Source organism: Hemiscyllium ocellatum, chromosome 14 (genome assembly GCF_020745735.1).
Source record: "Hemiscyllium ocellatum isolate sHemOce1 chromosome 14, sHemOce1.pat.X.cur, whole genome shotgun sequence".
In the NCBI taxonomy this organism is placed as follows: Eukaryota; Metazoa; Chordata; class Chondrichthyes; order Orectolobiformes; family Hemiscylliidae; genus Hemiscyllium; species Hemiscyllium ocellatum.
Window position 1 is genome coordinate 63,499,921 of NC_083414.1, and position 21,512 is coordinate 63,521,432.

At 44.4% G+C, this 21,512-nt stretch overlaps 1 protein-coding gene across 2 annotated transcripts in view; it reads right to left on the minus strand.

Annotated features, from left to right (window-relative positions):
- Positions 1 to 2,205: 2,205 nt before the first annotated feature.
- Positions 2,206 to 21,512, minus strand: part of LOC132822163 (caveolin-3-like) — a 42,489-nt gene continuing 23,182 nt past the window's right edge. For both annotated transcript variants that reach the window (XM_060835235.1, XM_060835234.1), the window contains exons 2-3: positions 17,304 to 17,414; positions 2,206 to 2,740 (exon numbers count right to left, since the gene is read on the minus strand). In XM_060835235.1, coding sequence (XP_060691218.1) covers positions 2,399 to 2,740; positions 17,304 to 17,414 — 453 coding nt within the window. In that variant the 3' untranslated portion in view covers positions 2,206 to 2,398. The remainder of the gene's footprint in view (positions 2,741 to 17,303; positions 17,415 to 21,512) is intronic.

Consider the following 21,512-nt stretch of genomic DNA (forward strand, 5'->3'; position numbering starts at 1 on the left):
TAACAACAAATTGCTTTTAGTCTTTTCATCAACCTGTTCAGATGTGTTATGACACACATCTAGAGTACATGGGACTTGAACCCAGAGCTTGAATCCGCCCTAAGGTAGGGACAATACCACTGTGCCACAACAGTCCTTTTAAAAGTGATTTTATGTCATTCTCCTAATGTAGGACAAAGGTCCAAAGGCACTTCATAGAGATACTGAGACAATGGTGAAGATTGAGAAAAGGAATGATATCTTGGATGGGGGTGACCAAAGGTTCAATTGCAGATGTGAATTTTAAAGGTGCTGAGGGGGATGGAAAGTCAAAGAGGTTTAACAAAGGCATAAAAGTTTGGTGAACTGACAGAAGACACAGGGTTGGGATAAGGGGGTCATTTTCAAGATGGAAACCTGGAACTAGTGGAATACCACTGGGATCAGTGCAGGGGCCACAATTATTTATCGTATATATTAATGACTTGGATGTAGAAGGTGAATGTTCTACAACTAAGTTTTCAGGTGAAACAAAAATAGATGTGAATGTAAGTGGTGAGGGTGACACAAAGAATCTACAGAGGGATATGGATAGGTTAAGTGAATGGCAAAAACTTGGCAGATGGAATATAATATTGGAAAATGTGAGGTTATGCACTTTGGCAGGAAGACTAGAAGAGCTAAATAATGTAAATGGGGAAAGGCTACAGAAAGCTACAGCACTAAGAGATTTGGGAGTCCTCATGCAAAAGCCTAGCATACAGTACAATAGGGAATGGGGATGATAAATGGGATATTTGCCTTTACTTCAAAGGAAATAGTGTATTGCTATAGGGAGACTGTGTGACAACCATACAAGATACTAGTCAGAGCACAGCTGGAATATAGTGAACAGGTTTGGTCTCCTTATTTAAGGAAAGCTACACTTGCATTGGAGGCATTCCAGGGATGGTTCACTAAGCTGACCCTGGGTACAGAGAGATTGTGATGATGAGATTTAGGAGAGGTTGAGCAGGTTGGGCCTGTGCTCACTGGCTGTCAGAAAAATAGCAGAGACTTTATTGAAACACAGAAGATCCTTCCAGGATTTGACCCTGTAGAGGCAGAAAGGTTGTTTCCCTTTGTGGGCCGATCTATATCCAGAGGACATCATCTCAGAGTGAGGGGAACACCCATTTATGGCAGAGATGAGGAGGAATTCTTTCTCTTGGAGGGGAGCGAATCTGCGGGATTCTTTACCACAGAGAGCTGGAACATGAAGTATATTCAAAACTAAGATGGACAGATTTTTCATGAGTAATGGAATCAAGGAAAGTGAAGTTGAGGATTATCACGTCAGCCACGATCGAACTGAAATGTCAGACCCCTCTTCCCATTAAAAACAAGGCTGCAAAGCAGCTGGGGGTGGTCTCGGTGAGAATGGGACCTCTGCTCCTCAGCAGCGCCACACCTCAGTAAGGACCACTGCCAGGACTGCAACAAAGTGCATGGTTGAAGAAGACATGGGTCTTAGAGCGAGGCAACACGAAGGTGTTGGAAATTGGTGGGGGTTGGAGGGGAGGGGGAGAGTCACAGAGGTGGGGCTTTGGAGGAGAGGTGGTAAGGACAGTGGATAGGTATTATCCTGGTTGGGGGTAAGGTGGACCCCCCGATTACAGAGGACACTCTCCCCAAACAATGATCCTCCACTTTCTTTGAAACAGTGCAATTTAAAAAAAACACTCAATCCTGCCCATGTGCCCGTGCCCATGCATTGTGGTGTGGGCAACAATTGATTCACTCATTTGACTTGGTAACAAATCTATTCACCATTTCTCATTAATGTAAAATTGGTGGGCGGACAGTCGATTTCATGTTACGGGGGCATCTGTTGGGAGGGAGTGGAAGGGAAGGGGGTGATGTTGCCAACTCCCGTATCTTACTTGTCAGTGGAGAACTGGAGATGACACAGATATTATTCCCAGTGGTGGATGGGTCGGGGAAGAGGAGGAGGTGACAGGAGATCTGGCAGAGGTGGAAGTAGGCAGTTTGTGTGATTGAGTGGGAAGTTCACCCAGGATTGAGCCTGGTTCAGTCTCTGTGGGGGGGCTGGAGCGACACTAAGGGAGCCTTGGTAATGAACTTGAAGCAGAGGTACTTAAACACCCTCATCATGATGATGAGCTGATCTTTGTTGGAAGTAGACACAGCAGACAAGAATGACTCAGACAATATTGGGTGGAACAGTAATATCTGTCTCTGAATTCTTAATGTTTTTAGAACTTCACAATGATCAAAAGAGGGGAACATTGGTGAGGTAAAACAACCATTTCAAAAGAAAAAGTGAATTACAATTTTAAAAGTTCTGAATGAAATATGGCAATTTAGTGCCTAAGCCTTCTGCAAGGGTACAGGGGTTGTCAGAAAACATAGTGAGAAATTAAATGTCCTTTTGTAAAGTGACGCGAATGTTACTGAATAATTTGCCCAGGGCTTCATAAAAGGGGTCACAGAAGGTGTGAATGCAGAGAGAGTAGAGCCTACTGAAGCACTGCATTTCAATCACAAAACTCTTGAGGCAGGGCACAATGGTCCAGATGTGGCAGAAGGAGAGGCAGGCAAAGTAGAGACCCCAGCACACAGACAGGGGGACTCCACAGAGAGCAGAGAGTATCCGATAGCACCAGTATTTTGACACAGTGAAGGTTGTGACGCTGAATTTCCACACACCATCTAAGCTGTGAATTCCTTCGGGCTCCGCAATCACATCTTCAAAATCTATCTGCAGACACAATAAAAATCACATTTTCAGTGTTAAACTCTGAGCCTCCGTTCAATCTGTTTGGTCCAAGTTTAGTTTTAAAACAATGGACTGTTTTGGCCAGATGAGCATACACGTTTGGTTTGTTTAAGTACTTGAATGCATTTTGATGGCAATGAGAATCAAGCAAGTTGATTGAGGGAATTGGAGTAATTTTCTTATTTTATTACCAGTTAAGGCCAACTTTCCTGGGAAACAATGACCTGCTGATTAAATTATATTTCAAATTTTAAAGCATTTTAAATGTTAGAAGAGATGGATAGTTCTGTTTATTTTGCGGAGCCAACTACTTCTAGGTAATGACTGGGTCAGTGCTGTAATCAATTCTTTTTACATTGGTTTAAGGTTCTGTTTGGTTAAGAGACACAGAGGATTAGCCACTGGTGAGTCTTAATAAGAAGAGGCACTTGTCTTAACAAAGTGTAGTTTATTGCACTGGAGCAGTGGGTGGAAGTTGCATTGTCTAGTATGACAGATCCAGATCTGACCCCATCATGAGAGTTAATAGTAGAATAATTAATGTAGTAAGCACAACTAAGGACAACAGCCAGACCCCACTGTTGGCATTGCATTTGGTAGAAAAGAAACTTTACTTTGGTTAAACTCCCATTGACTGTAGCCATTGGGTGAATTTCCACGCTAGCACTTTATTGAACTGTGTTAAGTTTGCCTGTTTTCTGATGGACCTATTTGATTGGGTATGATAACCTTGCTTGAGCAGCTATCAAATAGTTTGGTCACCAGGGAAACGATGCTCCTTTTGCTAATTTACTCAAGTTACCTCTGAACTTGGTTTATGAAGTGTTCCAGAATCTTCCTGGGTTTGCAAAAGTACAATGAATTTGATTTCTTCCTTAACATGATGCTTCATTCTGTATTGAATTAAATACAATCATAGAATCCCTACAGTGCAAATAGAGGACATTCAGCCCATTGCATTGGTGCAGAAGAGCATACCATCCAGATCCAGCCCTCTCCACCCTGTCCGTTCTAAACCTGCATTTCCCATAACTAATCCACCTAGCCTGCACATCCCTGGACACTATGAGGCATCGCCAATCCACCTAACCTGCACATCCCTGGACACTATGAGGCATCGCCATTCCACCTGACCTGCACATCCCTGGACACTATGAGGCATCGCCATTCCACCTGACCTGCACATCCCTGGACACTATGAGGCATCGCCAATCCACCTGACCTGCACATCCCTGGACACTATGAGGCATCGCCAATCCACCTGACCTGCACATCCCTGGACACTATGAGGCATCGCCAATCCACCTAACCTGCACATCCCTGGACACTATGAGGCATCGCCAATCCACCTAACCTGCACATCCCTGGACACTATGAGGCATCGCCAATCCACCTGACCTGCACATCCCTGGACACTATGAGGCATCGCCAATCCACCTAACCTGCACATCCATGGACACTATGAGGCATCGCCAATCCACCTAACCTGCACATCCCTGGACACTATGAAGCATCGCCAATCCACCTAACCTGCACATCCCTGGACACTATGAGGCATCGCCAATCCACCTAGCCTGCACATCCCTGGACACTATGAGGCATCGCCAATCCACCTAGCCTGCACATCCCTGGACACTATGAGGCATCGCCAATCCACCTAACCTGCACATCCCTGGACACTATGAGGCATCGCCAATCCACCTAACCTGCACATCCATGGACACTATGAGGCATCGCCAATCCACCTAACCTGCACATCCCTGGACACTATGAAGCATCGCCAATCCACCTAACCTGCACATCCCTGGACACTATGAGGCATCGCCAATCCACCTAGCCTGCACATCCCTGGACACTATGAGGCATCGCCAATCCACCTAGCCTGCACATCCCTGGACACTATGAGGCATCGCCAATCCACCTAACCTGCATATCCCTGGACACTATGAGGCATCACCAATCCACCTAACCTGCACATCCCTGGACACTATGAGGCATCGCCAATCCACCTAACCTGCACATCCCTGGACACTATGAGGCATCGCCAATCCACCTAACCTGCATATCCCTGGACACTATGAGGCATCACCAATCCACCTAACCTGCACATCCCTGGACACTATGAGGCATCGCCAATCCACCTAACCTGCACATCCCTGGACACTATGAGGCATCACCAATCCACCTAACCTGCACATCCCTGGACACTATGAGGCATTGCCAATCCACCTAACCTGCACATCCATGGACACTATGAGGCATCGCCAATCCACCTAACCTGCACATCCCTGGACACTATGAGGCATCGCCAATCCATCTAACCTGCACATCCCTGGACACTATGAGGCATCGCCAATCCACCTAACCTGCACATCCATGGACACTATGAGGCATCGCCAATCCACCTAACCTGCACATCCCTGGACACTATGAAGCATCGCCAATCCACCTAACCTGCACATCCCTGGACACTATGAGGCATCGCCAATCCACCTAGCCTGCACATCCCTGGACACTATGAGGCATCGCCAATCCACCTAGCCTGCACATCCCTGGACACTATGAGGCATCGCCAATCCACCTAACCTGCATATCCCTGGACACTATGAGGCATCACCAATCCACCTAACCTGCACATCCCTGGACACTATGAGGCATCGCCAATCCACCTAACCTGCACATCCCTGGACACTATGAGGCATCGCCAATCCACCTAACCTGCATATCCCTGGACACTATGAGGCATCACCAATCCACCTAACCTGCACATCCCTGGACACTATGAGGCATCGCCAATCCACCTAACCTGCACATCCCTGGACACTATGAGGCATCACCAATCCACCTAACCTGCACATCCCTGGACACTATGAGGCATCACCAATCCACCTAACCTGCACATCTTTACAATGTGGGAGAAAACCACAGCATTCTGAGGAACCCACGCAGACAAGAGGAGAATGTGAAAACTCTACACAGTCACCCAAGGCTGGAATGGATCCTGGCTCCATGGCGTTGTAAGGCAACAGCGCTAACCACTGTCCCACTGTGCTACCCCAAATTTGCCTAAAATTTAGGGTATACCACCTCAAAGGAACTTTCACTCCTCAGTTCCTCTTTTTTCTCGACTGTTTGATTATAATTGAAGGCAAAACACATCTTCCTGCTCAAGATTGAGGTTTCCTGATAATGAATATGTATTCTATCTGAAATCCCTTTATGTTGTAATGTTAATATTGGTGCATATGTTTAATGTTGACAGTTATGCCATCTGTACCATGTAGCTTCATTTCTGTAGATTTCAATTCCTGTTTCTTCAACCATGGTTTTTGATATTCATCCTGTCAAACTCCAAATTTCCCCTAAGGATGACTCGGTAATCTTTTCTAATGTTATAGCTTCATCGGGATCTCCAGCACAGAAAAAGACCTTTTGGCCACTCCATCCACCTCGGTCAAAAACAACTGCCTAATTATTCTAATCCCGTTTTCCAACACTTGGCCCATAGCCGTGTATGCCTTGTCTTGCAAGTGTATGTCTAAATACTTCTTAAATGTTCTGAGAGTTGAGTGGTGATTGCTGTGCTGAATTGAGTTCTTTGCATATCTAGTCACCACCATTTTTGCTTCCCTGAAAGTGTGCCCTACGTCTGTTCATCTCCTAGGGGTGACCTATCATTTTACAGATGCTTTAGTCTTTTGTCATAACTGACCATTGCTTCTGCTGTGGGGACTGTTTGTGCCACAGTGCTGGCATTGACTCTTAGTATCTGCTGTTTGATCTATCTCTGTGTTGCCTTGTCACATGCATCCTCAGAGCTTTTGTACAGGTTCTGTTGGTTTCCTGGGAAAGGTTGTTATTTTTCCATTAGCATTTGTGTGTGAGTCTTCCTGGCTTTTGCATTCAGCACAACCTGAATAGCTTTCTGAGGAGTCAAATCTTTTTGGACCGTCGTATGTCTTACAAAGACTCATCAATAATTTCAACAACAACTGTTGAATCAACACTTATAAATTCTGACTTCAAACAGCCAGTTTTCCATCAATCTGTAGATGCCATCAATGAAATTCTTCAGATTTTGAACTCTCGTTTGTTCTGATTAAAGTAGTTACCAAAATCTTGAAGAATCTCTTCAAAAGCATCTGTGCCTTCATTTATGTGGTGCCATGTACCATCTACATCTATCTGAGGGTGCTGACAGGTCTTAGCTTAACAATTCATCCCAAGGACAGCATCTGTGACAGTACAGCACTCCTTCGGTATGTCACAGGAGTATCAGCATAGATTATAAACTCTATTCTCTCAGAGTGTGGTTTGAAACCACAATGCTCTCACTTAGCTATGAGAGTGCAAATACTGAGCCAAAGGTATCAACTTGAAGTACCAATTAGTTGCTTCAGAAGATACATTTAGTTTGAAATTCTAGCAGGCCCTAGTTTCTAATATCGGCTTCATGGACTCATAGAGTTGTACAGCAAGGAAATAGACCTTTCAGTCCAATTCATCCAAGCCAGCCTGACACCTTAAATTAATCTAGTCCCATTTGCCAGAAGTTGGTCCTTATCCCTGTAAACTATTCAGTTCAAATTAACCCTGTTGTGTTTCTCTGGGATCCTTAAACCATGGCACATGTTTCTTGCTCATCTTCTCTTTCAATGAACTCCTTGTCATGTCCCAATGATTTAAGCCCTGATACCGACTTGCTGGCTTCTTCAAAGACACTCCCTATTCTTTTGTATACAGTATCCCAAACGCGATACGGTGTTTCATTCTTCTCCCTACTAGTTCCCCTCCAATAGGTATTCTTCTGTATTGCTGAACTAGCAAGAATTTTTATTTAAAGGGGCTAAATTTGCACATTCTCCCCGTGTCTGTGTGGGTTTCCTCAGGGTGCTCTGGTTTCCTCCCACAGTCCAAAGATGTGCATGTTAGGTGGACTGGTCAAGCTAAATTATCCATACTGTCCAGGGATGTGCAGGCTAGATGGGTTAGCCATGGGAAATGCAGGATTACAGGGATGGGGGTGGATGTCTTTGGAGGATTGGTGATGACTCGATGGGCCAAATGGCTTGCTTCCGCGTGGTAGGAAGTCTATGAAATTAAACATAATCTTGGTGCAGTGGAGCTGAGACCCTGATGGAATGATAAAAATGCCAGCTCACGTCCGCAACTCCCCTTCCACCATCAATTCCCACCCTTCCAAGCAAGTCAATTCACTTTCAAAACTAAAAACAAACACTGCAACAAAAGCCATGTCTGATCTTTTTGAAAATTAGAAGCTTTAACCAAAGGGTGCACAGATCAATTCCAGAGGTAAGTAAATTCCAGAGACTTATACCAATCTCAGAATGATCTTGGACAGAGTTGTATAATTTGACCATTTATGCCTAAAGTTATGAATCAGGGATGACTACTTCCTTTGCCTGAAGGTGGAAGGAATCTAATTGTTATATGTACACAGCTTCACGATCACTTTTCCTGACAGTGATTCATTTCCAGAATATAAAGTGAATGAGACTATGTTGTAAGCAAGTGGTTTATAATGTTGCATGTTGCTAGGCGACCCAAACATCGGTGAAAGTGCTGAGCTCTGGCTCCAAAAACAGTAGGTTCACTGGGGTCACGCTGCGGCTCAGTGGCTCAGTCAATTCCACTTGCTCAGAACCTGTGTAATGCCATTGGGCACTGCAATGTGTGTGACTGAAACATTCCACCAGCTCATGAGAAAGCCCAATCCCTTGGCTGACAGTGAACTGTGCACCTGCATGCATTTGCCCTCACCCACCTCGCTGCACCCTCACCCCAAACCGCTTGACAGGAAATGACAAGCTGCCGGTGGATTACAGACTGGGGTCTAAGTGTATTTTTGTCCTTCCTGACGTCAGATGTTGCTGGGATATGATGTGCTAGCTGTGTTACAGGGTCAGCAGCTGATGAAAGTTTAAAGAGACTAATCCAATAAAATGAGAGTTCAAAACCTTCCTCCCTCAACACCACCTGATGGATGACAATCTAAATGCTGTTTTCAACAAGCATCTGGCAATTAAAGACCATAAAAGTGGCCAGAAGCTGCAAACAAAAAAACAACAGGTCCTGAAGAGGAGGGAACCCATGCCCATTAACCTTGTTTGGTCAATAGCCCTTGGGGGGAGAGGGAGGCTTGGTGATTGGTTCCACTGCCTCACAGTGTCAGGGACCCGGGTTTGATTCCAGCCTCGGGCAACTGTCTGTGTAGTATTTGATTCCAGCCTCGGGCGACTGTCTGTGTAGTGTTTGCATGTTCTCCCTGTGTCTGCTTGGGTTCACTTCAGGCGCTCCAGTTTCCTCTGACAGTCCAAAGTGCAGGTTAGCAGGACTGGCCGTGCTAAATTGCCCATAGTGTCCAGGGATGTGCAGGCTAAGTTGGTTAGCCGTAGGATATGCAGGGTTACAGGGATGGGGTGTGGCTGGGTGGGATATTCTTCAGAGAGTCAGTGTGGACTCAATGGGCCAAATGGCCTGCTTCTACACTGCAGGGATTCCATGATATGTGATTCCAGTCCCACACCAATGTGTTTGAGTGCTTCTGATATAGTCTAAGTAAGAAACTTTGTTGCACCACCATCTGCTCAGGGCGGCTCAGGATGGGGAATAGAGGTTGGCCGTACCAGTGACGCTCACGTACAGGGGAGGAAATTTTTGAAAATCAGATTTCTACACTGCCCCCTTATCTCTCCCAAATGATGACAGAATCATCGAATTAGAGAATTATACAACCAGAGGCCTTTTTATCTTATTGTGAATGTGCTGGCTCTTCAAGTCAGCTGTCATTTAGCCCCAGTCTCCCCCCTTTAGTCCTACATCTTGTCCCTTTTCAGGTAGATATTTAATCTGAAGATTAAATCAACGCCCAACACTTTTCAAACAGTGCGTTCCAGATCACAAAAACATGGCGGACAGATGGTGGTTTAGAGGTATCAATGCAAATGAAAACATGAAACAATATCAGAAATTGGTTGAAAGCTCCCACTTCGTTGTTTAAATTTTAGAATTATCTTTCCTGGCCCATTGCCAATCACAAATCACCATAATTTCAGGAAGGATTCAAATCAGCATTAACCAGGCCAGAATTCTTAGAAATCACATCCTTGTATTGTGTGGACCCTGTCATCAAACCAGAACAGCAGAGTGTCATGCCTGCCCAGCAGAAATTGAGAATTTGCTTAAAGTGGTGCAAATGGCTCCTCATTGATCTCACACATACCCACAGAAGTGGGCATTAATCTCCTAAAGTGAGCGCGAGAATAGGCTAACACATTGCAGCATGTACTGAATACTGCATTCAATTCTGGTCTCCCTGCAATAGAAAAGATGTTGTGAAACTTGAAAGGGTTTAGAGAAGATGTGCAAAGATGTTGCCAGGGTGGAAGGTTTGAGCTATAGAGAGAGGGACTGAACAGGCTGGAGCTATTTTCCCTGGAGCGTTGCAGGCTGAGGGGTGACCTTGTAGAAGTTTATAATCTAATGAGGGGCATGCACAGGGTGAATAGTCACGGTCTTTTCCCCAGGGTAGGGTTATTCAAAACTAGAAGTGTAAGGGGAAAGATTTAAAAAGAACCTAAGGAGCGACTTTTTCATGCGGAGGGTGGTGTATGAATGGAATGAACTGCCAGAGTAAGTGGTGAAGGCTGCTTCAGTTTGAAAGGCATCTGGATGGGTACATGAATAGGAAGGGTTTAGAGGGATATGGTCCAATTACCAGCAAATGGGACTAGATTGAGTTGGGATATCAGGTCAGCATGGACGGGTTGGACTGAATGGTCTGTTTCCGTGCTGTACATCTCTATGACTTTGGAAAGACATGGTTTGACTAGGAATAGTCAACATGAATTTGTGCATGGGAGATCATGCCTCACAAATTTATCAGAGTTCTTTGATGAAGTGACCAGGAAGGTTGATGAAGGCAGGGCAGTAGGTGTAGTCTACATGGATTTCAGTAAGGTCTCTGATAAAGTTCCACATGGTAGGCTGCTCAGGAAGGTTAATTCGCATGGAATCGAGGGGGAGCTGGCAAACTGGATACACAATTGAGAAAATGCTAGAAAATCTCAACAGGTCTGGCAGCATCTGTAAGGAGAGAAAAGAGCTGACGTTTTCAGTCAAACTGATCCTTTGTCAAAGCCCTTTTCTCAGGTAGGGTCCTGACATTGTTACAGAGACAGGGAAGTATTTCAGGTCTGGACGGGGTTACACAGATCGGGACAGCTCAGTGGACTGAAGAATTTTTCACAGATAAGGAAAGGTTGTAGGAGCTGGAGACGTTTACCCAGATAGGGATGGATAGAGAGGTTAAAGGGGAAAAAAAGAAACAGTAATTTGCTTTTATCCAGTGGATAATTGGCTTAATGGCAGGAAGCAGAGTCTAATAGTGCAAGGATGCTTGTCGGACTGGAGGCCTGTGACTAGTGGAGTGGCTCATGGGTCAGTGCTGGACCCATTGCTGTTTGTTATCTATATCAATGATTTGGATGAGACTGTACAATGCATGGAGAAAGGTTGCAGATGACACTAAAATAGGCAGGATTGTGGACAGTGAGGAAAATTATCAGAAATTGCAGCTGGGGAAGTTGGTCAAGAAATGGCAAATGCAGTTTAATATAGGTAAGTGTGAGGTCTTGCATTTTGGAAAGTCAAATCAAGGTAGGAGTTTCATGGTGAATGGTGGGGCCTTAAAGAGTGTCACGGAATGGAGGAACCTTGGAGTTCAGGTGCACGGTTCTCTGAAAGTGGAGTCACAGGTTGACAGGGCAGTGAAGAAGGATTTTGGCACATTGGCCTTCATCAGTCAGGGCACTGAATACAGAAGTTGGGAAATTATATTGCAATTGTGCAGGACATTCATGACACTGCTGTTGGAGCATTGTGTACAGTTTTGGTCACCTTGCTATTGGAAGGATGTTATTAAACTGGAAAGAGTACAGAAGAAATTCACAAGGGTGTTGCCAGGACTCAACGGTCTGAGCTACAGGGAGAAGTTGGACAAGCTAGGACATTTTTCTTCAGAACATAAGAGACAGAGGCACAATTTCTTATACAAATGTATAAGATGATGATGTGGATCGGGTGAATGGACTCAGTCTTTTTTCCCAAGGTTGGGGAATTGAGGAGTAGAGGTAACCAATTTAAGGTTAGAGGGAAAGAATAAAAGGGAACCTGAGGGACAACTTTTTTACACAGAGGGTGGTACGCATATGGAATGAGTTGCCAGTGGAAGTGGTTGCGGTGGGTACATTAACAACATTTAAAAGGCATTTGGACAAATACATGGATAAGAAACGTTTAGAAGGATATGGGCCAAGTGCAGGGAAATGGGGTTAGCGTGGATGGGCATTTTGGTCGGCACGGAACAGTTTGGGCCAAAGGGCCTGTCTCTGTGCTGTAGAACTCTATGACTCTATAACACAAAATATAATCTTAAACTGAGCCCTTAATGGACCTATCAAAAGGTCAATCCTCACATAGCCTTCCCCTCGTTCATGCCTTTTGAAGAAGTTAACTATAACTCCTGCACCTCACTGCATCAGTCTGCTAAAAAGATAGTTTGGCCGACTAATCTGAAAATTCCCAAACTTTCCTGGTCTCAGAATCTAAGCAGACTCAGACCTTGGAAAGACTTGGATGAGTCCTGGGTATACCAGGGCAATAGGTTTGGGGCCCTCTTGTGCACAGTAGTGATGTCCCTACCTCAGGACTGAGAGGCTAGGGAGTTGGAATCCCACCTGTTTTAGAGGTGTATAATTACACGTCTGAAAAGGTTGGTTTGGATAAATAGGTTAAATTATAATTAAAGGTTGCCTGCAGTTAACAACACTGCCTGCAAGACCCTCAACCGAGAAACCAGACTCTGGGCTGAAGTTCTGACGAAGAGTCACTGAACTCAAAACATTCCTCTCTGCACAGATGCTGTTAAGTTTCTCTGCCAGTTTCTGTTTTTGTTTGTTTCAGATTCCAACCTTCAGGTTCCAACCCCTTCAAACCCCACCAGTTTGAATGTATGAGTAAGCCAAATTTCAGTCTTTGTTGCAGGTCACTTGAAGAAAATGGATTTGACAGAAAGAGATTAGGTGGAAATACAACACAAGCTTCTTTCAAGAGGGAAGCGGTATAAGATAAACTAAAAACACCTCTGCTTATTGGCAGGAGAGGTACAAAATAAAATAATTTAAGCCACCTCTTCTTCTTGTCTGTAACATGGTAAAGTCACTGGACTCATAATTCAGAGACCCAGACCAATGCTAGATTGGACCAATGATTTCAAATAGCACTGTGGCATTCGGCGGATGTTAAGTTCAATTAGTAAGTCGAGAGAAAAAGCTAGTTTCAATTATGGTCTTAACTATCATCATTTATTGTTAAAAAAAAATCTAGTTCATCAATGTCCTTTAGAGAAGGAAATCTGCCATCCTTACCTGACGCAATTTACATGTGTTTACCAATCCACCTTTTTCTGAAATGTCTTAGAAGGGATAATTAGAATCAATAACAAATACTAACAGCAACATCTACAGCCCATGAAAGAACAAAGAAAACATAACCAGGCATGTGAGACTGGATAGCACTCCAAGGATAATAAATGGATCTTGCCGTCATCTGTTACCAATAATGGATTCTGGAAAGGGATACTTTGTAGGAACCCTGGCAAGACTCTATAGTATAGTGGCTCAGTGATCAATACTGCTGCCTCACAGCACCAGGGATCCAGGTTCAGTTTCAGCCTATAGTGTCCAGGGATGTGCACGCTAAGTAGGTTAGCCACAGGAAATGCAGGGTTACAGGGATTGGGTAGGGATGTTGCTTTTGAGTGGGATGCTCTTCGGAAGGTCAGTGTTGACTTGATTGTCCAAATGGCCTACTTCCACACAGTAGGGATTGTGTGGTTCATGCCTCAGCCAGTGAAAGCACACTATGGACCCACAGCTAACATGGTTCTGTACCAAACCATGTGGTGCCTTTGTCCAGTGAACTTACTGGTTGGATTAGAACTCTGAACGTTGAGGGTGCTTGTGTTGTTCTTTCCAGCCCAAGGAGAGAGCAGCATGTGAGCAAAGACCAAGTGCAAACTCGCTGTACAAAAGTAATAAAATGTTAACACCCAATGGGTTTGGGGTAAGCAGGGTAGGATGGAATTGGAGGAGAGGTTGGGGAGAAGTGGGGTCGAGCACCAAGTGCTCTTACTAATTCAGACCGGTGTCACGAAGTACATTAACTCTGAGCGTTCAAGGGCACACTGTTGTTCTAATGGCTCATGGAATGAGCAGAAAGTGGCAGCCAGTAGAAAGGAGTAAAGGTTTAGATGGTAAAGACACTGCTGGTTAGCAACAGAGGAACACATGCAAGGACATAATATGCCACTGGAAGAGAGTTTCAGGAAACCTATGGAGTAGGTTAGCAGAGTGCAGGATATAGAAGTCACAGCATTCCTCATGGGATTCGGTAGAGGAAATTTTGAATTTCCTGTCCTTAGAAAGGAGGGATTTTCCACTTATCCTGCAGGGCTTTTTCTGTTGACAGGTCAGCTGCAGACCTGTTTCAGGCTGTAAAGAGGATTACAGGAACATGAGTAGGCCATTCAGCCCATCAAGCCTGCTTTGCCATTCAAGGGGAACATGGGTAATCTGTATCTCAGCTTTGTTTACCTATCTAGATTGTGTAACAACTAAGACCCATACCTAATAAAAATCTGAAGAATGTTGAGGCAGATTCCTTACTTAGGGCTCAGGTAAAACAGAATCAGGGTCCCATGGATACATTAGAACTTGGACTTACACAATCTCATGAAGCCACTAGCTGCTTTATTTGGGCAACTCATCCAAATTAAAACAAACAACATCAGGAAAGAGTTGACTACTAGCTAACAATCAAGCCCACAGTTCTTGAAATGTTTGAAAGCCATGCCCAATATGTTTTAATCAAAATGGTGAAAGGTATAATTGCAGACACAGAGGGTAAACCCACTAGAAATACTCCATAGATCAGATGGCATTAGCAAAGAAACAGCAAGTCATGTCCATCAAACATTTCAGACCTCATATGCTTTCCTCAGGACTCATGTTTCACCTATTGTCCCCAACCAGAGTGGATGTTCAGTCGTATTTCACTGGTCTTTGGCTCCTTCATGACTATTCAGTGTTAGCTTATTGGATTGTGTACTCAGATCAGTTACATGAGAGGTCATTTCTAAATAGTTGATGAATACAATTGGCAAAACACAAAGAAATTTTCAGGCTCTCTACAATTTGTTGAGTAATCATTGGCTTGACAACATTCCATTCTCTACAATACCATAAGAGATAGGAGCAGAATTAGACCATTTGGCCCATTGAATCTGCTCCACCATTCAATCATGGATGCTATGTTTTCTCAACCTTATTCTCTTGTCTTCTCCCAATAACCCTTGATGCTTTTACCAAGGAAGAACCTATCTATCTCTGTCTTAAATGCACTCAATAACTTTGTTCCACAGCTTTCTACAGCAATGAGTTCCACAGATTAACCACCCTCTGGCTGAAGAAATTCATTCTCATTCAGTTCTAAAGGGTCGTCCCTTCACTCTGAGGCTGTGCCCTGAGGTCCTGGTCTCTCCTACTAATGCATACATCTTCTCCCACGCCCATTCTATCCAGGCCTCTCAGTATTCTGTAAGTGTCAAACAGATCCCTCCTTCTAACTCCATCGAGTACAAAACCAGAGTCCTCAACCGCTCCTCAAATGCAATCCTTTGTCCCTGGGATTGTGCTTGTAAACCTCCTCTCGATCTCCTCCAAGGCTAGCAAGTCCTTCCTTAAATATGGGGCCCAAAATAATTCACAAAATTTCAAAAGCACTCTGCCAAGAGCCTTATACAGCCTCAGCAATACATCTTTGCTCTTGTTTTCTAGCCCTTTTAAAATGAATGTGAACATTATACTTACTTCCTAACTGCCAACCGAACCAGCATGTTAACCCTTAGAAATTCCTGAACTAGGACTCCCAAGTGCTTCAGCTTCCCAAAAGCCTTTCCCTATTTAAAGTGTAGTCTACACCTTCCTTCTTGCCAAAGTGCATAACCTCATACTTTCCGACATTACATCCTGTCTGCCACAATTATGCACTCTCTCCTAGCCCATCCAAGTCCTTCTGCAGCCTCCTCAATTCCTCAACACTACCAGTCTCTCCATGTGTCTTAGTGAGATCCGCAAATATAGTAACAATGCCATCAGTTCCTTCACCCAGATTGTTAATGCAGCCTCTAACTCATCCTTAAGATGATCAATTTCTTGAATCAAGAATGTTGCACAGACTTTAGCTTATTGCTGACTCTACTCTAAGTCGTCGTCATTCTTGAGTTGCTGACAATCTCAAAGCCTCCTTCTTGGTGCGATTATAAAGTATTTGTTTGGTCAGCCTGTTTGGACACGTTATTAAATACCTCCAGGTGGGTAGGAATTAAACATTGACCGTCTAGCTTAAAGGTAGGCACACTACCACTGGGCTACAGACTTCTGTTGTGTGGTTATACAGTGTATTCTGTACACTGATATGCATAAGTGGGACTGGGACACTAAGGCTAGACTAGAAGCTAGACAGTTGTGGATTCAGGCTCCCATCTAGAGTTTAAAAAACAGCTAGAGATATCTGTGGTGAAACATGGACACTGGAGGAAAACCTGCATTCTGAGATCATTTCTCTGAAAAATGTCAAACTGAGACCCCTATGTTCCTCCAGGTAAATTTGAAAAGATCCCACAGCTCTAAGGCAAGCAAGTTAAAGGGCGCTCTCCCTGGTGCCTAACACCATAGCACTGGAACAGATAATCCACGTGTCATCAATACATTGTCATTGTATGCAAATCGATTCTGAATTTTCCCATATTACAACTTCAACAAAGAACGGACTCAAATGCATGGAAAAGCTTGGAGACATCCTGTGTTTGTGACAATTAGTAGGTACAAATGCAGGAAAGAAAGCTGATTTTTATTTTGTGACCTTTTTCAAAAAAAACTGCCCTGCAACTATTTCTGAAAAAGAAGCTCCATTCAGCCTTCAGCTCAAAGCAACTCGTACAGATAGGATGTTCAAAGGCGTTTTGATTTAACAACTGTGTGACCACTATCAAAGCGTCGACAGTGAGTACAATGCAATGCAGAGCCTGTACATTCATAACACAGCGCAGAGCCTGTACATTCATAACACAGCACACAGCCGGGTAAATATAGAGCGGTTGTCAACACCTCAGGCTCGGGATATTTAAAGCAGACACACATTTCACCTTACCTCCCAAAATAAATAAATTGGAGTGGATTGGATATTAAAAGGGGTTAACCAATTGGGCAGCGTGGATTTCTTTTTTTTTAAAAAAAGTATTTTTGGAAAGGATTTAAACCAAACTTCAGCTATTTTTTAAGTGAGCAAATTCAAGGGACTTTATTGGACTTTGTGCATTCTAAGGATAGTTGTGCTGCCAAAGTCAAGGACTGGTTGCACTATATGCACGTTGCAAGATAAAAAGAGAAGGGAAATGTTTTACCTTAACCACATCCTCGTTGATTTGTTTGGGATCCCGGTTGACCAGATCGATTTCTTTAGTGATTCCGTTCTTGAACTTGGGGGAAGAATCAGTCCCAGTCTCAGTCATGGCCTGCAGGGGAAGGGGTGGGGGAGGAGAATTAAAAAAAAGCTTACAACTCAAATGGCTTGAGCGTTCTGCTGCAATCTGCCAAAGTGAACGGGAAATGTCTTGGGTTTGTGGGTGGGGCAGGTGAGAGAGAGAGGAGTCTGTGTGACAGAAGTGGACGGGCTTTCTCAACTCTCATAGCTCCACCCTGGATGTCAGGCTGACATTAGAGCAGCCCCCCACCCCACCTCACACTGCTCTGAGAAGACACTGACAATCCGCTGCTCGCTCGCTGTTACCACCAGCCCGTGGCATTCCTTCCAGAGTCCCAGTGTCTATTGCACAGGGAGAGGGACATCACCGACCCCTCACACTATACAATAGCACACTCCCCGCCGCTGCTTTGATAATAACACTGGAGTCCCAAAACAGTACTGCACCCGTGATTTTTTATTTCCATAATTCCCGAAAAACAAACTAGGATATAGCCAGCAAACTACCTCGATTAATTAAACTCGGACGGGGAAATTCTCGGAGACCGATTGCTGGTAATCGATACAGGGTATTTGGTATTGGATATTGGTATCTGAGATTGGGTTTAGCGTTAGGACGGGATTGGAGTATTGGTTAGACGGTGTGGGATACGAGGCAGTGTTTTGGGTAATGGATGTGGGGTTGTGGGCTTGGGTACAGTGGGATTGGATATTGGATTAGACACGCTGGGATTGGACATAAAATGTTTGGTATTGGATGTAGGATGTTGGGATTGGATTTAGGGTGTTGAGTATTGGATGTAGGTGTTGGGTATTGAATGTAGCGTGCTGGGTATTGAATGTAGCGTGCTGGGTATTGGATGTAGGGTGTTGGGTATTGGATATAGGGTGTTCGGATTGGATTAGGGTGTTGGGTATTGGATATAGGGTAAAAACAATGACTGCAGATGCTGGAAACCAGATTCTGAATCAGTGGTGCTGGAAGAGCACAGCAGTTCAGGCAGCATCCAACGAGCAGCAAAATCGACGTTTCGGGCAAAAGCCCTTCATCAGGAATAAAGGCAGTGAGCTGGAAGCGTGGAGAGATAAGCTGGAGGAGGGTAGGGAGGGGAGAGAGTAGCATAGGGTACAATAGGTGAGTGGGGGAGGGGATGAAGGTGATAGGTCGGGGAGGAGAGGGTGGAGTGGATAGGTGGAAAAGAAGATAAGCAGGTCGGACAAGTCCGGACAAGTCATGGGGACAGTGCTGAACTGGAAGTTTGAAACTAGGGTGAGGTGGGGGAAGGGGAAATGAGGAAGCTGTTGAAGTCCACATTGATGCCCTGGGGCTGAAGTGTTCCGAGGTGGAAGATGAGGCGTTCTTCCTCCAGGCGTCTGGTGGTGAGGGAGCGGCGGTGAAGGAGGCCCAGGACCTCCATGTCCTCGGTAGAGTGCGAGGGGGAGTTGAAATGTTGGGCCATGGGGCGGTGTGGTTGATTGGTATTTCGGAGATGTTCCCTTAAGCGCTCTGCTAGGAGGCGCCCAGTCTCCCCAATGTAGAGGAGACCGCATCGGGAGCAACGGATACAATAAATGATATTAGTGAGTGTGCAGGTAAAACTTTGATGGATGTGGAAGGCTCCTTTAGGGCCTTGGATAGAGGTGAGGGATATAGGGTGGATATTGGATATAGGATGTTGAGATTGGATATAGGGTGTTGGTTATTGGATATAGGGTGTTGGGATTCGATGTAGGGTGTTGGGTATTGGATATAGGGTGTTGGGATTGGATTAGGGTGTTGGGTATTGGATATAGGGTGTTCAGATTGGAAATAGGGTGTTGGTATTGGATGTAGGGTGTTGCGTATTGGATATAGGGTGTTGAGATTGGATGTAGGGTGCTGGTTATTGGATATAGGGTGCTGGGAATGGATGTAGGGTGTTGGGTATTGGATATAGGGTGTTGAGATTGGATGTAGGGTATTGGGTATTGGATATAGGGTGCTGGGATTGGATGTAGGGTGCTGGGTATTGGATGTAGGATGCAAGAGAAGCAGTTCAGCCCATCAAGTCTGCTCCACCATTCTAGGTCATGGCTTATCATTTGACTAAATGCCAGAATTCTATGCTATCCACATATCCTTTGATGTCATTGTTCATCTGAAATCTGTCAAGCTCTGTGTTGAACTACCTTAATGACTGAGCTTCCACAGCCCTCTCCAAAGATTCACCAGTTCTGATTGAAGTAGGTCCTCACCACCTCAGTCATAAATGTTGTGCATTTTATTCTGAAACTGTGTCTCCTGGATCTAGACCCCACAGCAAGGGGAAACATCTTTTCTGCATCCACTCTATCTATCCCTTTAAGAACATTAGAAGTGTCTATGAGATCTCCTTCTTCTAAACTTCGGAGAATACAGGGCCAATCCCACCATCCCAGGAATCAGTCTGGTGAACATCTGCTGCACTCCCTCTGTGGCAAGTACAGGCGCTGCCTCGGTTGCAAACAGGTCCCATTCTGGAGACCATTTGCAAATTGACTTGTTTCAGAACACGATGCAGGACAATGTAAAGCAGCTGTTCGTAATTCAGGGAAATATTTGCATGTCAGGACTTTAACATTAAATCCCTGTATGGGACTGTGTTCCTCAGTATAAGTAGTCCTAAATCAGACGTTCGTAAATAGGGGACCAGAACCACAAAACTCCAGGTCCAGTCTCATTAGTGTTCCAAACAGTTGGAGCAAAATGTCCTTAATCCTGTACTCAAATGCTCTTGTGTTAAAGGCTAACACACCATTTCCCTTCCAGGCTGCTTGCTGTACTTGCATGTTTGCTTTCAGTGACTTTTGATCAAGGACACCTATTTTGATATCAACATTTGGACATCAATAGTTTTAGAACTCTGAATCATTTATGAAATATACTGGGTCTTTGTTCCTCCTGCCAATATGGATAACCTCACACTTCTTCACACTGAAAGTGTCATACAGTGGGCCACTCACTCAGCCTGACAAAATGCACGTGAAGTTTCTTTACATCTTCCTCACAACTCACATTCCTGTCAGGTTTTGGATCATCTGCAAACCTAGAAATATTACAATTGATTCCCACATCCAAATGTGATGAAGCTGCTCCATTAACAAGATTATCCAACCCTTGGTTTTTTTTCAGAGAGGTTGTAAACGACACACACTCCGAAAAATCTGGAGGTTGGAGGGTTTTAGGGCCGATTTGATAATAGCTAACAGATACTATCTCAGGCAGGAGGCTTTCAAGTTAAAAAATAAACACGTGTACATTGAAAGGGGTGTGGCCAGTTTTCCCGGCTGATCTTTTCTCTGGTTTGGTTTTGTTTCAGTAGAGTAGTGTGGTAAAGCTGCTGAACCCAGAAGCAGGTCCAGCCTGGCATTCTCTCTCTGACTTCTATCCTGGAAGAACTTGGGTTTGATTGTGTCAAAGGGTGTTTATGGGGATTGTTGCATGTATTTAGAACAGCACTATTAAGTAGGAATAGTCTATTGTGTTTTCAGATAGGTTAAGTTATTCGGTATTCTGCTTTCTGTTCTTCATGTTTCATTTAGCAATCTTGTAAATAAATTCTGTTTTGTTTAAAACCAAGTGGTTTGAGCAGCTGATTCTCTCCTGGAATATCCACTTTACACCTGCCGAAAACAACTAGCAAATTTAGGGTCTGGGCTACGTTCTTGAAATGCTTTGAGGGGGGCATGGTCTGGTCCGTAACACAAATCATTAATATAGATTGTGAACAGCTGGGGTTCAAGCAGTAATCCTTGCAGAGCCCCACTGGTCACAGCCTGTCAATCCAAGGACAAACCATTTATACCTACTCACTGCGTTCAATTCTGATCTCCTTACTATAGGAAAGATTTGTGAAACTTGAAAGGGTTCAGAAAAGATTGACAAGGATGTTGCCGGGATTGGAGGTTTTGTGTTATAAGGGTGGCTGAATAGAGTTATTTTCCCTGGAGCGTCGGAAGCTGAGGGATGACTTTATAGAGGTTTAAGAAATCATGAGGGGCATGGATAGGGTGTACACACAAGGTCTTGTCCCTGGGGTGGGGGAGTCCAGAACTAGAAGGCATTGGTTCAAGGTGAGAGGGGAAAGGGATGTAAGGGGCAACGTTTTCA